General features: G+C 40.0%; 1 protein-coding gene across 3 annotated transcripts in view; it reads right to left on the bottom strand.

Annotated features, from left to right (window-relative positions):
- The window catches only part of RBMS3 (RNA binding motif single stranded interacting protein 3), a 1456421-nt gene extending 1446174 nt beyond the window's left edge, over positions 1-10247 (bottom strand). For 2 of the 3 annotated variants that reach the window (XM_074405764.1, XM_074405765.1), the window contains exons 1-3: positions 10185-10247; positions 9367-9395; positions 618-923 (exon numbers count right to left, since the gene is read on the bottom strand). In XM_074405764.1, the coding sequence (XP_074261865.1) occupies positions 618-780 (163 nt within the window). In that variant the 5' untranslated portion in view covers positions 781-923; positions 9367-9395; positions 10185-10247. Of the gene's footprint in view, positions 1-617; positions 1891-9366; positions 9396-10184 lie in introns of those variants that run through there. The other variant, XM_074405763.1, reaches the window with a different exon arrangement.
- Positions 10248-13794: the final 3547 nt, after the last annotated feature.

The following is a 13794-nucleotide window of genomic DNA, read 5'->3' as shown; positions in this document are numbered from 1 at the left end:
CGGCAGTCCCGCTAAGCAGAGCGCATCCCGGCGGCGGCGGCGCCTCCCAGCGCGCTCCCAGCCTCAGGGCCGCTCGAGGACTTGCTCTCCAGCCCGGCCCACGCTCCTCGCCGCTTTCCAGCGTCTCTTGGGGCCCCTCGGCGTTTCCCCTCCCTACCAACCTTCTGAACAAAGTTGCTGGAAGAACAAACCTGATCGCCGGGATATGCCCGGCCAAACTGGCAGGAATAGGGACTGTCAGGTGTAAGTGAAATCTACGGTCCCCGCCCGCTGACCAAGCGACAACCCTCCCCAACGCAAAGGAGCCGAGGAAAGGAGGGATCTCCGACCTGGGCGAGGTGGCAGCGGCGAGGACTAGAAAGAGGTGCGTGCGGAGGGCTGGCGCGCCCACCCCCAACCCCAGTGACCCCCGCCTCCGCGCTGGCCCTGGTCCCCTCCCTCCCGCGGCCGCGCACGCCTCCGGGGTCAGTCCCTCCGGGCTGTGCGTGTGTGTGTCCCAGAGCTCCGCTCCGGGGTCTGCTCTGCTGCTGGTGGCTACGCGCTGCACAGCCCTGCACTAGAGAACCAGAGTAGAGAAGGAGAAGCCAACGGCAAATTCCGGGCAGGAATCGACCTACCCTTGCCTCTGGCCAGGTCGCAGGTTAGAACCGGGAAGGGGTGGGGCCCCTCGGGGACCGCGAGGACGCGAGTCTCGCGGCGCGCCGGAGTTTGGCGTAAAGGTCGGCAGCAGAGGGTCGATGGGGTAGGAGGAGTGAGAACCGAGAAGTCGCTGCCAGGCATTTACTGCAATGTGCCCGGGGCGGGCGCCAGCTGGGCGCCGTCTCTTTTTTGTGGTGAGTTCCGTGCTGGAAGAGCGTCCTCAGCAGAGCAGGGCTCCACCAGGAGGCTTCGGTGGTGACCCCAGGGCGAGCAGTGCGCTGCGTCTACAAATTTAGAGAGACATGGCGAGAGTAGATTTGGAAGTTCTTAAATCGGGGTTCACCATTAGTCAGGTGAGCAGGATGACTTCTCAATTTAACAGTACTTAAGGCTGGGTAGTAGCTTATAACTTCACGGGAACTGCTACTGCATCTCTGCAGGTTCAGGAGGGACCTTCAAGCAGCTATGGAGATAAATGGCTGGTTATCGAGAACCTGTCCAATATTAAATACAGCCCATTGTTCTGGGCTTTGAGTTCCGTAATGCTCCCAAACGGATCAGCAGATTAATGAACTATTCATGCATTTCTTAGCAGATGATGGCTTTTTCCCCCCTAACATATATTACAGATCACACTTGTTTGATGAAACTGGAAAATTGCATTGCTCATCCCGTGAATGCTTTCCATTAACTTTAAACACAACTTTTACATATCAAGACATACTGCCCTTTAGATGCCGTTACACAAGAACACATCATTAGGTTGTATTCTTCAATGCTATCTCTTAATCTGAAGCTGCATGTGTGACAAATTAATTGCCACTTTCCTCAGTGTAGACAACCAATCTGAATAATGCAATGTGAACAAGCTTTTGAAAAAGAAGAAAAAGTTTAGGGACCAAATTACCCATTCTCTTTTCCTTCAGATTTTCTAAAAATTAGATTTCAAGTTCATTTTCTAAATTGGGAACTCGTTAAAAACAGAGTAAGCTCCTCCCCAGTACCTGGTAATAAACCAACGACCATTATAGAATATTTACAATGGTAAATTAGATTATATGTGTAATGTACTTATCAGAGTGTCTTAGTGCATAGTGAGCACCTAACATTGTTATATTGAGAACAGTAAGATAATATACATTCACAGTGCACATTCACCTGAAGACCTTGATTTACAAAAAAGAAACTACCAGTTTAAATCGCCTTTATTTAAATTTCCTAAAAGATATTTGGTATCTTTAGAGAATGAAGCCCCTTCTAAAGACAGGAAGAAAGTCAATAGTATTTTGTGCAATAAAGGTTTGAATTTGTCAGGTTTTTTTTTTTTTTTTTCTTCTACAGTGTGGAAATAAAAATCACATGTCAGTTCAGAGAGAAGCAGGAATAGCTGACTGGTAAGTTATTATTCTTCCATGCTTGCTACTTCCAAAATATGTTTGTGAACTTCTTTCAAGGTTTAAATGAAGATTAAATCAAAATAAATATACAATACTTCAATTTTAATTTGTTCTAAATTTAGACATGTCCTTTTAAAGGTTCTTATTGTTAAATGCAAATATTTCTCCTTTCTTCTGCCCCTCTATTTTTGGGGGACATAGTTTTTTTAAGCATCTGTCACAAGTAAATATGGACTCGGAAAATATATTACATTTCAAAACTGTTGATTGCACCTAATTATGCATGTAAATTGCTACTTCAAGCATCCAGACAGCTTGCAACATTTTGAAAATTTTGCCCTACTAGTCATCTGAGGTATTTGTGTTACTATTTTGCAATTGCCTCAAATGACTCTTCATTTCCCAATTAACTTTCCATTAATGATAGGTCTATGAATAATTTAGACCTTTGGCTTTCTCTTCCTAGGTGATTTAAATTAATAAATTAGTACTTTTAGCAACATCACCCTTCTTCCTATTTATACCAGACCTCTTGATTTTTTGAGTTCCTGAGATGGTAGTTTACAAAAAGGTATCCTGGGAGAGTAGTCACTCTAACTCCTTGCTACTGAGTGTGATCCACAAACCAGCAGCTTCCCAGCATCTGGGAGTTTGTTAGAAATGCAGTCTTGGGCCCTACCCTAGACCTACTGAATCAGAATCTACTTCTAACAAGTGATTCCTACCACATTTAAATTTAAGACCCAGTGCTCTGGCCCATCACATGGTTGGTCTTTCTACATTATAATCATCTATGAGCACTCAATATTTCCCTAAAATACTATCAAGAAAGGCTAATTAGGAAAACACAATTTAACAACTTTTTTTTTTAAGACATTATATTCCCTACCAACTCTCATCCTCCAGGATCTAGGTGTTGCATAATGAAAACTTTCATAAATTAAGAATTTATTTGTATTGTACCTCTGGTAATAAATTAAATGCATACAGTTTTCTGAAATCAAAAGGCATTAACTAAAAAGCACTTTATCTTGAATAATAAATTTGATGCAAATATGTGAAACTACTTCCCTAAAAACTTGGTTATTCTTGACCTTCTTTCTACTTGAGACTTGAAAGTCCACAGTTTTTTTTCTGCTGGGATTACTACTTCCTTCTGTTGCAAAGCAAACAGAAACCAAGAGCTTGTCTGTGCAGTGGCAATCTAGTAAAGCTACAATAATTTGGAGTGAGTTTGGACCAAATTATGTGCCACAATATTTTTAGGAACTATCAAAAATTATTACAAGAATTTCTTTAAATGACACAGATCAATAAATTGTTACTTTAAAATGCTATCTACTATAGTACTTCTCACCTTTAATGTATATGAAGTCACCTGGAAAATGCTGTTAAATGCAAATTATGACTCAGTAGGTCTGGGTTTGGGCCTGAGACTACATTTCCAACAAACATCCAGGTAAAGCTAGTGTTCTGGTCCTCAGACCTAATGGGTTTGCTTTATTACCATTAATGTTTCTCAAGTTTTAATCATGTGGGAAACTTTTTAAAATCTTCAATGCACAGACTACTAAGCCCCAGAAAAATTAAATTAGAATATTTGCAGCTGGGAACTAAGGACAAGTAGCCTTTAAGCCTCTCCAGGTGATTACAATGTGTAGCCAAAACTGAGAAACAGTGCTGTAAGTCGGTGAGTGATTCTCCAAGTGTGAGCCCCAAACCAGCAGCAATAGTACCTGGGAATTTGTTGGAAATGTACACTTTAGTGTCCATCCCACACCTATCAAATCAGAAACTCTAGAGATGAGATCTAGCAATCCATGTTTTAACAAGGCATGATTTTGATGCATGCTCAAATTTGAGATCCACTGCTATGATCAAAGATTCTCTGTGACTGCATGTGAGAATCATCTGGGGAGTGTTCAAAAAATACTAATTTCCTCCCCTAAGATCAATTAAATTATAATATCTGAGGGTGAAATCTAACATGTTAATGTTTAAAAGTTCTCCCAGGTGATTGCAATTGTGCAGACAAGGTTGAAAAGGATGTCTATAGACTGAATTTTTATGTATGCAAATCAGTGTTTCCATGGAGCAGCAGTTTCTTCTATGCTAGTTAAAAAATTTCTCTTCTTCCTTAATCTGCAAAAATTGAATACCTAGAAAGGTAGAGTACTATCCCAATTATCATAGATTCAAATTAGTGTATTCAGTATTTTCCAATGAGCCATTTTTTTCTTCTTGGTAACATGACAGCAGCTTATGCTTTCTCCAGAAGGACTCTGATGTGAAATGATTCAATTTTGAGTGGCTATGAGATGTACCCTGGCACCAGCCTTCAGTGATTAAAGATTCCTGTGTCAGATTGGTTAACCATCTTCAGGGATGTTGCTGTAAATTAAGTCAATGCTATTAAGGACTTTAGCACGTTGCTACCCTAAGTGCAATTCACAGATCATCACCTGGGTGCCCATCAGTATCACCCAGGAGCTGTTTATTAATGCTGACTTTCAGGCCCCACCCCAGACCTACTGAATCAGTGTCTGCAGGTTAGGATCGCCATGTGATATGTATGAACATTTAAAGTTGAAGGAGCACAACTACAGTGTATCCCCGTGATATGCAAAGGTAGTACTTAACCAACCACTTAATCGTAACTTTTACATCTCTTGGCTCTTAATGGATGTACATCCATTCTGAGAACCTTGCAGGACTCTTCTGAGTAAAGTTCCAATTGTAGAGGAATCTAGAAGCATCCTTCCCTTTACTTTAACCCTTCTGGGTTTAGCACCATTGTCCAGTAGAACTTTCTGCAATGATAGAAATGGTCTTTATCTGTGCTCTTCAATAAGTAGCCACAAGCCACATATGGCTTGTTGAACAAATGAATTGGCTAATGTGATTGAGAAGCTGAATTTCAATTTTATTTCACCTTAATTATTTTAAATTTAAATGGCCTTATGAGGTTATTGCCTCCACTATTGAACAGCACAGCTCAAGAGTAATCATCTTTCCTCTTGCTCAACCCTTATTCGAGTTTCCAGGTTGCACACCAGCCCCTTCCTTCTCAGCTTTTGTATGTATTAATCCTCAGTGAATGCACCAGGAAGAAAAACATCTGCCTTGCCACCTCATTTACATAATAAGTAACATTATGCTTATTATTTTGAATGAGAGGAGTTTAACTTGAATTAAATGCCAACAAAAGTTGTCAAAACCTTTTTCATAGTATTCATAATTGCCTAGCTTTAATTTTACAGCCTTTTCAAATATCAGCAGACATAGAATGCATTTGGAAACTGCTTTAAGCAAAAGAGACAAAAGACTGCAAATGGATTCCAAGTACAGGATACATAAAGACATGCCCCTCCACCCCAAGCATCTTGTTGGTATATAATGGAAAGTTGATTACATTGAGTGAATCTGTGTTGAAAGTAAATATCAAAACTTGCAGATTACTCTCAAAATGGAAGGTGAAATGCGAAACAAAAAAGAGATCAGGAGCTAACAGTACCAGAAGATAGCAAATGAAATTCAAAATAGAAATGTACTCAACACTTAGTTTGAATATTAAATATCTATGGAACCAATGGAATGAGATGGGATGGGATGGGATGGGCTGAGATGAGAGGAGAGGGGATAAAACAGAAACACTCATGATTTGGAAACAGAAGCCAGCCCCCTTGAGCTTTTTCTTCTCTGGGATAAGAATAACAACAACCACATTTATAATTGCACTGCCTATCATTGCTTAAGTGTGTTCTGTACATTATCCTCTATAATCCTTTCAGTAACTGTGTAAGGTGGGTGTGAGCAGGAAAAAGAAATTATTTTGGCGATTTGGATTATTATTTTAACTAACACACCTCAGAAAGACAGAATAAAAATAAGCAAATCCCTACTTGAGAGGGAAGAGGATAGTGTTAAAATAAAGTCAGCCCTTTTCTTTGATGAAAAATGACATGCATCACTTCTAAGCTGAATTAGCCACAACCTGTCTTATAAAAGGAGGCTAACACTAGGAAAATATTTCATCAGGGTCTGTGCCTTGCCCAGCTGCTGATTTGGTACTGTGTGATTCAAAATTATTCCCACAAAGAGATGTGTAGCTAAGGGCAACAGCCTCACTTCTGCAGGATGGTCACTTCATAGCAACTGAAACCAATAAATAGACTGTTGTTGTTGTCCTCAGGAAAGAAACTCCAAGGGACTTCAGATAATATGATTTCAGGAGGCTGCCCAGGAGCTCAGACACCATTCAAAACATCTTGACTTTCATGCGGGCTTCTTAAGACCCACCTCACTCAGGCTTCGCTTTCTCAAAAATGGAGGACAAGTTTCTTCATAGGCCACATCAATCCAGTTCAAAAGGGAGGGAGCAGAGTATGGATGAAAGAAGACAAAAATATTTACTCCTTCAGTGATGAGCTAAAAGGGCCAAACTCTCTTCTGTGTGTCTACACCTTTGCTGACATCCTAATAAAAAAATTAAGCCACAAACCCTAATAGCTGTCTTGAGCAATGTTTAGATGCACCACCCTTTACTTGCTCAAACACACGCATTTCTTAACAGACAACTAAAATTTTATCTGTAGTTTGGGGACATAAGAATTCCCAGGATTTGCCGGGTGCGGTGGCTCACGCCTGTAATCCCAGCACTTTGGGAGACCGAGGCGGGTGGATCACGAGGTCAAGAGATCAAGACCATCCTGGTCAACATGGTGAAACCCCGTCTCTACTAAAAATACAAAAAATTAGCTGGGCCTGGTGGCGCCTGCCTGTAATCCCAGCTACTCAGGAGGCTGAGGCAGGAGAATTGCCTGAACCCAGGGGGCGGAGGTTGCAGTGAGCTGAGATTGCGCCATTACACTCCAGCCTGGGTAACAAGAGTGAAACTCCGTCTCAAAAAAAAAAAAAAAAAAAAAAAAAAAAAAAGAATTCCCAGGATTCTGAACTTTAATTTAATTTTGGGGTCACCTGAAAATTTTTCCAGACCTTTTCAGTCTGAAGAACAGTCACAATCTGCCCAAGCAATATCAGAGCAATTCTGCCTTAGTGAGCTGGCCCATTTGGCTTGTACAGAATATCAGCTTTGCTGAGCTGGTTCTGACAATTGGTGCTTCTGAATGTTTCGGTGTGGTGCTCAGAAATGCAGTCCCTCTCCTATGATCTCCTACGTATGATTATTTCTGTGCCTTTTACTTTGATTTGGGCCTCCCAGCTTGGATTCCTGGTTGCCATACTGGAGATCTTCCATATTTTCGTTTACTGAGATCTTTGCTGGACAGTGAAGCCATAGAGATGAAGCATGTGGTGATCTTTGCCTTGTAAACAACAGCAATATGATACTTAAGGTATGCCACAAAATACTCTGATAGCACTAAAAACAACAGAAATCAGTACACACCCACTTATCCCAGAGATTCCAGCAACCAGAATATTCCCCCTGTGTATCCTTTAGGAGTCTTAAAAAGGGAACTCAGTAAATAACCAACCCAAGTTAAGCTGGGAAATAAGGCAAAAGAATATTCAGGGCCAAAATATCACCTCTATTACTGATAACATCTAGGTTAGAGGACAAATCTTATATCTGTAAGCAATGGTCTTCCTGTTTATGAACACTAAGATCAGGCAGACAAATTCACCCAGTGACAAATAGTGTGGGCATGTGCCCTGCAGGCAGCTAGTTCCCAGACAGTAAAACAAAGAGACCAGCAAACTCAGTCCATTTTTTTTTTTTTCAAGTTCACTATGCAGACAAGACACCTCTCCAGGGACAGACAGAGTGAAAGAGTTGAGAGAGGCCAGGGATGTTGTGCTAGCTGAACTGAATTCATACACATGGAAAGAAACAGATATGAGAAAGAAGTGTTACGCTTCCCAGGTGAATTCTGCTTCAACTTATGCCCTGTATTCTGTATCCCATGTCCCAATTCCCCTTGCCTTGCGACTGTTGTCACCTGTGGCAGGGTAGAACTCAGAAACATACTATGGATAGCTCCACTTCCTGCCTCTTGTATCCACTTACTGGCCATATATAACCGTTGGGTCACCATCAGCTCTACCAGCCACACTTCCCTCAGTTGCAGAACTAACTACAACTAACAACAACCTAGACATAGTTGGTCCAAATTAGCATTCCTGGTACAAAGCTGTCAAGAATTAAATTCCTGACCCAGCTCTCATTAGCATCATGCTCGTATCTCCTGAGCAAACCAGAAATTTTACGAAGGTATAAAGCTGGCAGAGGAGGTGCTCTAGCAAGTACCTTTTATCTTACAAATGCCTAATAAATACTACATTTTCTTAATTTGGCTTTTTAAACTACAAATTATCTTTCATACCCTCATGTAATATACTTTAGAAGACCCACCTAACGCAGTGCCTTGTACATGGTGGGAGCTAAATAAATGTTTGAGAATGAATATTAAAAACCTTTTATGTGAATGAGTTTGCATCTCATCTCGGAAAATGCAGTCTTCAAAAAAGTAAAACAAGAATGGGCTATTTGGAAACTAGGTTTTCACCATGGATTTACTATGATCACTCATTTGTAACAATTTCACTGAACCATTGTAGGAAGGTGAGTAACTATAACTTCACACAGGTATCTTTTCTGAGTCTCTGTTTCCCTATTTATGAAATAACATGTCATTTGTTTAGCTCAAAAACTCTGAGATTATAATAGTAGATACCTTCTGACTAGTTAATTGAACACTGAAAGTATCAGATAATCAAGTGAAGTTAGGAAAACTATAGTTTTTAATTGTATGCTTTCATTTACATCTATTAAAAACTACTTCTCTTCTCCTATGCTAGATATGGCCATTGATCCCCTGGTCATTATGTTCTTTATCTGTACACTTTGCTTTCCACTTTGAAATCAGAGTATAACAAGCAAGTACAACTATGGTAAATAATTAGATGTGACATTTTGGAAAACGAGAATTTAAATGTAAATAGAAAACAGATAAGAAAAAATAACCCACAAAGGCAGTGATAAACATAATAAATAAATAATCCTTTAGGGAGAATCAGAAGAGTGTGGATGATGAGTTAGAAGGTGCACCTGCTAGCTGGGTGTGGTGATGGGTGCCTTTAATTGCAGCTACTCGGGAGGCTGAGACAGGAGAATTGCTTGAACCCGGGAGGCAGAGGTTGCAGTAGGTCAAGATCACACCACTGCACTCCAGCCTGGGCAACAAGAGTGAAACTCCATCTCAAAATAAATAAATAAATAAAACCCACAGAAGGTGCATCTGGATAAATTTCTAGAGCAAAGAGAAAGACCACTATACTGGAGAAAGAAATTTTGGTGGGTGATACATACCTTTTTCATATTTTGATATTCTCACATACCTAAAGAAAAACATACACACTTAGACATTAAGGCATATATAAATGCCAGCCGTTTGCTTCTTCTCACTATTTAGTATTCCTTTTCTTTTTACCCCCTTAGAATTCAGGCTTCCAGACCTCTGCTCTGTCAACACTGTTCTGTCATATGCCACTCATCACCTCTCTACTGCAGGAATTGGTGCCTTTGTGGTTCATTTATCTTCATCATTAGTCTGTCTCTTATTTCACTCAAATTTTATCAAAAATTTTTTCAAATTAAATTAAGGACCTTCACATTTTCTGAATTTGAGTAAAATAATCAGTCTTACACAGTCTTGATTCCTCCTCCTCTTCTGACTATTCCCTCACCAATTCTCGTTTTTACTCTTTGTTCCCTATTCACCCCCAAGTGACCTGTTCTACTCCATGCATATTCTTTCTTCAGAGAGCTCACAAAACTTCAACTTTCTAGTTCTTGGGGAAATAGCACTCCTATTAATCACCAGAGAGATTAAACACAGCACTAGGCATTTAATGTATAACAATTCCTTTAGTTATCGTAACAGCCCCACTGCAATAAGCATTGCTAGCTCCATTTTATGCCTGAGGAAAGTGATGTTCTGACAGTGTAAGTAGAATGCCTAAAGCCACAATCCCGGTAATAGTAGAAACAGGCATTTGAATTCAGGCCTGTCAGACTCAAATTTCATGATCCTTTCCACCTACATATGTCAATGATCTCTTGATATATAAAAAATTACCCCCAGAACTTAATACTCTAAAATAACAAAAATAATTTATGATACTCACACATCTGCAATTCAGACAAAGCTTGGTAGATGTGATATGCCTCAGCTCTATTCCACATCATCTATTTCCAGTGGGGGCTGAAAGCTCCACATTGAAGATGGCTCACTCATGTGGCTGGCAAGGTGGTATTAGCTGATGGCTGGGATTCAGGGGCTGTGGGCCAGGGGTCTCTGTTCCTCTTCACATGAGCTCACCAAAGGCTTCTTGGGCTTCCTCACAAGATGGTGGCTGTGTTCTAGGCGCAAATAATCTATGAGAACAAGGCAGAAATCTAGAACAAGTCTATTTTTTCTATACTCTATTGGTCAAGGCAAACACAGAGGCCTACCCAGGTTCAAGGGGAGAGGACATGGACTCCACCTCTTGATATGGAAGTAGTAAAGTACTAAAAGAGAATGTAGGATAAGAGAAAACACTGTTGCAGCAATATATGGAAAAAACAAGCTGCTGCTACATGATGATCCCTCTATAAATCCCTTCTATGAAAATGACTTTCAAATTTATTTGTAAGCCCTGACATTGTTTCTGAGGCCCGTTCCATACTTCTGATTGTCTATTAGAATATATCAAAAACCAAATTCACAAAGCTTTTATTTAAAAAGGTTTTGCCCCATTCTTTGTTATTTATATTAACAACACAATTCTTCCTAATCACCACAGCTGAACAGCTCACATGCAGTTTTGACTCCTCTTCCTTGCTCCCCACATCCAAATAGTTGCTGAAACCTATTAATTGTATTTCATTAAATAATTATTCATTTTTTAAATGTATTGAGTACTTACGATGTATCTGGCCCTGAAATGGTTATTGTTAGTTATTAGTGTTGGTGATAGCATAGTATACCCACACACATATCTATGAAAATATATATACATATACTGTACATACACACACATAATGTCTTTGTTCTTGAATTGTTTGCAGACTTATGTACAAGGATCAGACAAATCAACAAAATGTTAAAATTGTTGTAAGTATTATACTCTAAGTAAATTCATGGTGCTGACTTTGCAGAGAAAAGAAACACTAACCTAGGTTTGGGGTGAATGAAGGGCCAGAGAAGAAAGTGAACTCTGATCTGATTTTAAAGGAAGAGCAAGAGTTTTATTCCATCTGAGCTCACACTTTATGAACAAATCAAAACAAAACAGTATACCATTTTGCTCAGGATGACTTGAATTTTGTTGACCAAGAGATAGTTTCTGAAGCATCGAATGATACCCAAAGCTAAACCTCTGTTCAAATAAATATAGACTCTTAATAAATGTTTCTAACATCTAGAAAGTGGATTAATTTAATAAAAATCAGTGTCACTGAGCATGGAGGTATCTGAAACTCAATGTAGAGAGATTTTTAAAAATTGCTTTTTAAATGAGGAAAGAAGCCTTTCACAAACTAATGTGCTGGTATTTTGCCAGGTTGCCCTTAGATCCATTTCTCATTGGTTTGTTGTGTACACTGCTCTGCTCTGTGTCACAGGAAACTACATATCTGGGCTCTTGCTAACTGATCTCTGGGTAGTTTCAGTCCATGGGAGGTACTGGTAGAATATGGCAGGGTATAAGGAGGGGAGATGCTAGGGTATTTCTTTCCCTCTCTCCTGCCTCAGCTGCATCTAGCAGCAGCTATGTCTCCCCTGTGTCTCCAGCTCTTGCCAGACACAGATCCTCCTTTATTTGCCCTAGGTCTCACCTGGCAGCAGCCCCACACACCCTGACCACTGTAGTTTTAGTTCCAACTATGTGGGCCGAGATTCTAGGACCAGGCAATACACCTTCCTCTCTGTGGAATTCTAGCCCTAGGGATGGGACCAGCCTCCTGCTCTTGCTAACCTCTGAGTGGCTTCATCATCTTCTGCTGGCCAACCCATGTGTGACTGAATCTATCACACTCTCTTCCATTTGAAAGGCTAGAGTGGTAACTGGTTTCCTGACTGGACTCTGACTGGTAACACTTAGCTCATTTTTAAATTATTTTTAAGTGTGGTAAAATACACATATAAAATTTACCATCTTACCCATTTCAGGTACACAAGTCAATGGCATTAAATACATTCACATTGCTGTGCAACCACCACCACCATCCATCACTAGAGTTCTTATTTGCAAACCTGCAATTCTGTACTCATTAACAATAACTCCCTATTCCCCTCACCCCCTGCCCCGGCAACCATCCTTCTACTTTCTGTCTTTATGAAGCTGCCTATTCTAGGCACTTCATATGTGCGAAATCATACTGTATTCGTCCTTTTCTGACAGGTTTATTTTACTTAATATAATGTCCTCAAGGTTCATTCATTTCATAGCATGTGTCAGAATTTCATATTTTTAAAGAATGAATAGGCCAGGCACAGTTGCTCACGCCTGTAATCCCAGCACTTTGGGAGGCCAAGGCAGATGGGTCACAGGTCAGAAGTTCAAGACCAGCCTGGCCAACATGGCGAAACCCTATCTTTACTAAAAACTACAAAAATCAGCAGGGCATGGTAGCACGTGCCTATAGTCCCAGCTACTCTGGTGGCTGAGGCAGGAGAATCGCTTGAACCCAGGAGGCAGAAGTTGCCGTGAGTCAAGATCACACCACTGTACTGCACTCCAACCTGGGTGACAGAGTAAGACTCCATCTTAAAAAAATAATAATAATAATAATAATAGTCCATTGTTATATGCATACCACTTTTTGTTTATCCACTCGCCACAGATGGACATTTATGTTGCCTTTACCTTTTGGCTATTGTAAATAACACTGTCATGAACAGTCGTTTAGGAATATCTCTTTTAGTTCCTGCTTTTCAGTGCTTTTGGGTGTACACATGGAAATAGGATTGCTGGTTCATATGGTAATTCCTATTTTTAATTTTTGGAGGAACTACTATACTATTTTCCAAGCAGCTGCAGCATTTTACATTCCTACCAACAGTGTATAAGAGTTTCAGTTTCTCCATATCCTTTCCAGCATTTATTTTCTATCTTTTTGATAGTAGCCGTTCAAGTGGGTATGAGATAGTATCACATTGTGTTTTTTAATTCAATTTAATGCCAGAATGGTATCTTTGAGTGGTAAAAATTTTTGTTTCAACTGTGTCTTCTATCATAGGGTAAGCAGTAAGCAGGATTTTTGGCATTAAGTTTATTCCTGCTCTATGTTTCCACGACAAATTTAAATAAAAGCCTATCAGCACCCAACAACTGAGGCCTTAGGAGGATTTCAGAGTAAGACGGGCCTTCTTCAAATCCAACTTCAGCCACTCACTCTGTGACCTTGCACAATTTATCTATCCCTCTCTGACTGCAGTTTGTCATCTATCACTTTGTTAATAATAACCTATGCCTTGCATAGCTAGAATAATATTTTCCCTTTGTATTTACTTACATTCTAGATTCTTAGTTTTAAATATTTGATGCTTCACATCTTGCTACTTTGTTTATATAGTGAAAACTTCATATGCTTTTGTTGATACAGTATCAATAAAAAGAACTGAGAACGTGCACATGATGCTTTCCCTGGTAGCTAAGACTGAAAAAAGTGGCTAACTAAGAGTGCAAGTCTCTGATGTCTGACAAATATAATTTTAAATTCTAACTCCACTACCAGTAAATGTATGACTTC

The sequence above is a fragment of the Saimiri boliviensis genome, chromosome 9 (assembly GCF_048565385.1).
Source record: "Saimiri boliviensis isolate mSaiBol1 chromosome 9, mSaiBol1.pri, whole genome shotgun sequence".
NCBI lineage: Eukaryota > Metazoa > Chordata > Mammalia > Primates > Cebidae > Saimiri > Saimiri boliviensis.
The sequence above is the reverse complement of the archived record's forward strand: the minus strand, read 5'-3'. Positions and strand labels throughout refer to the sequence as shown.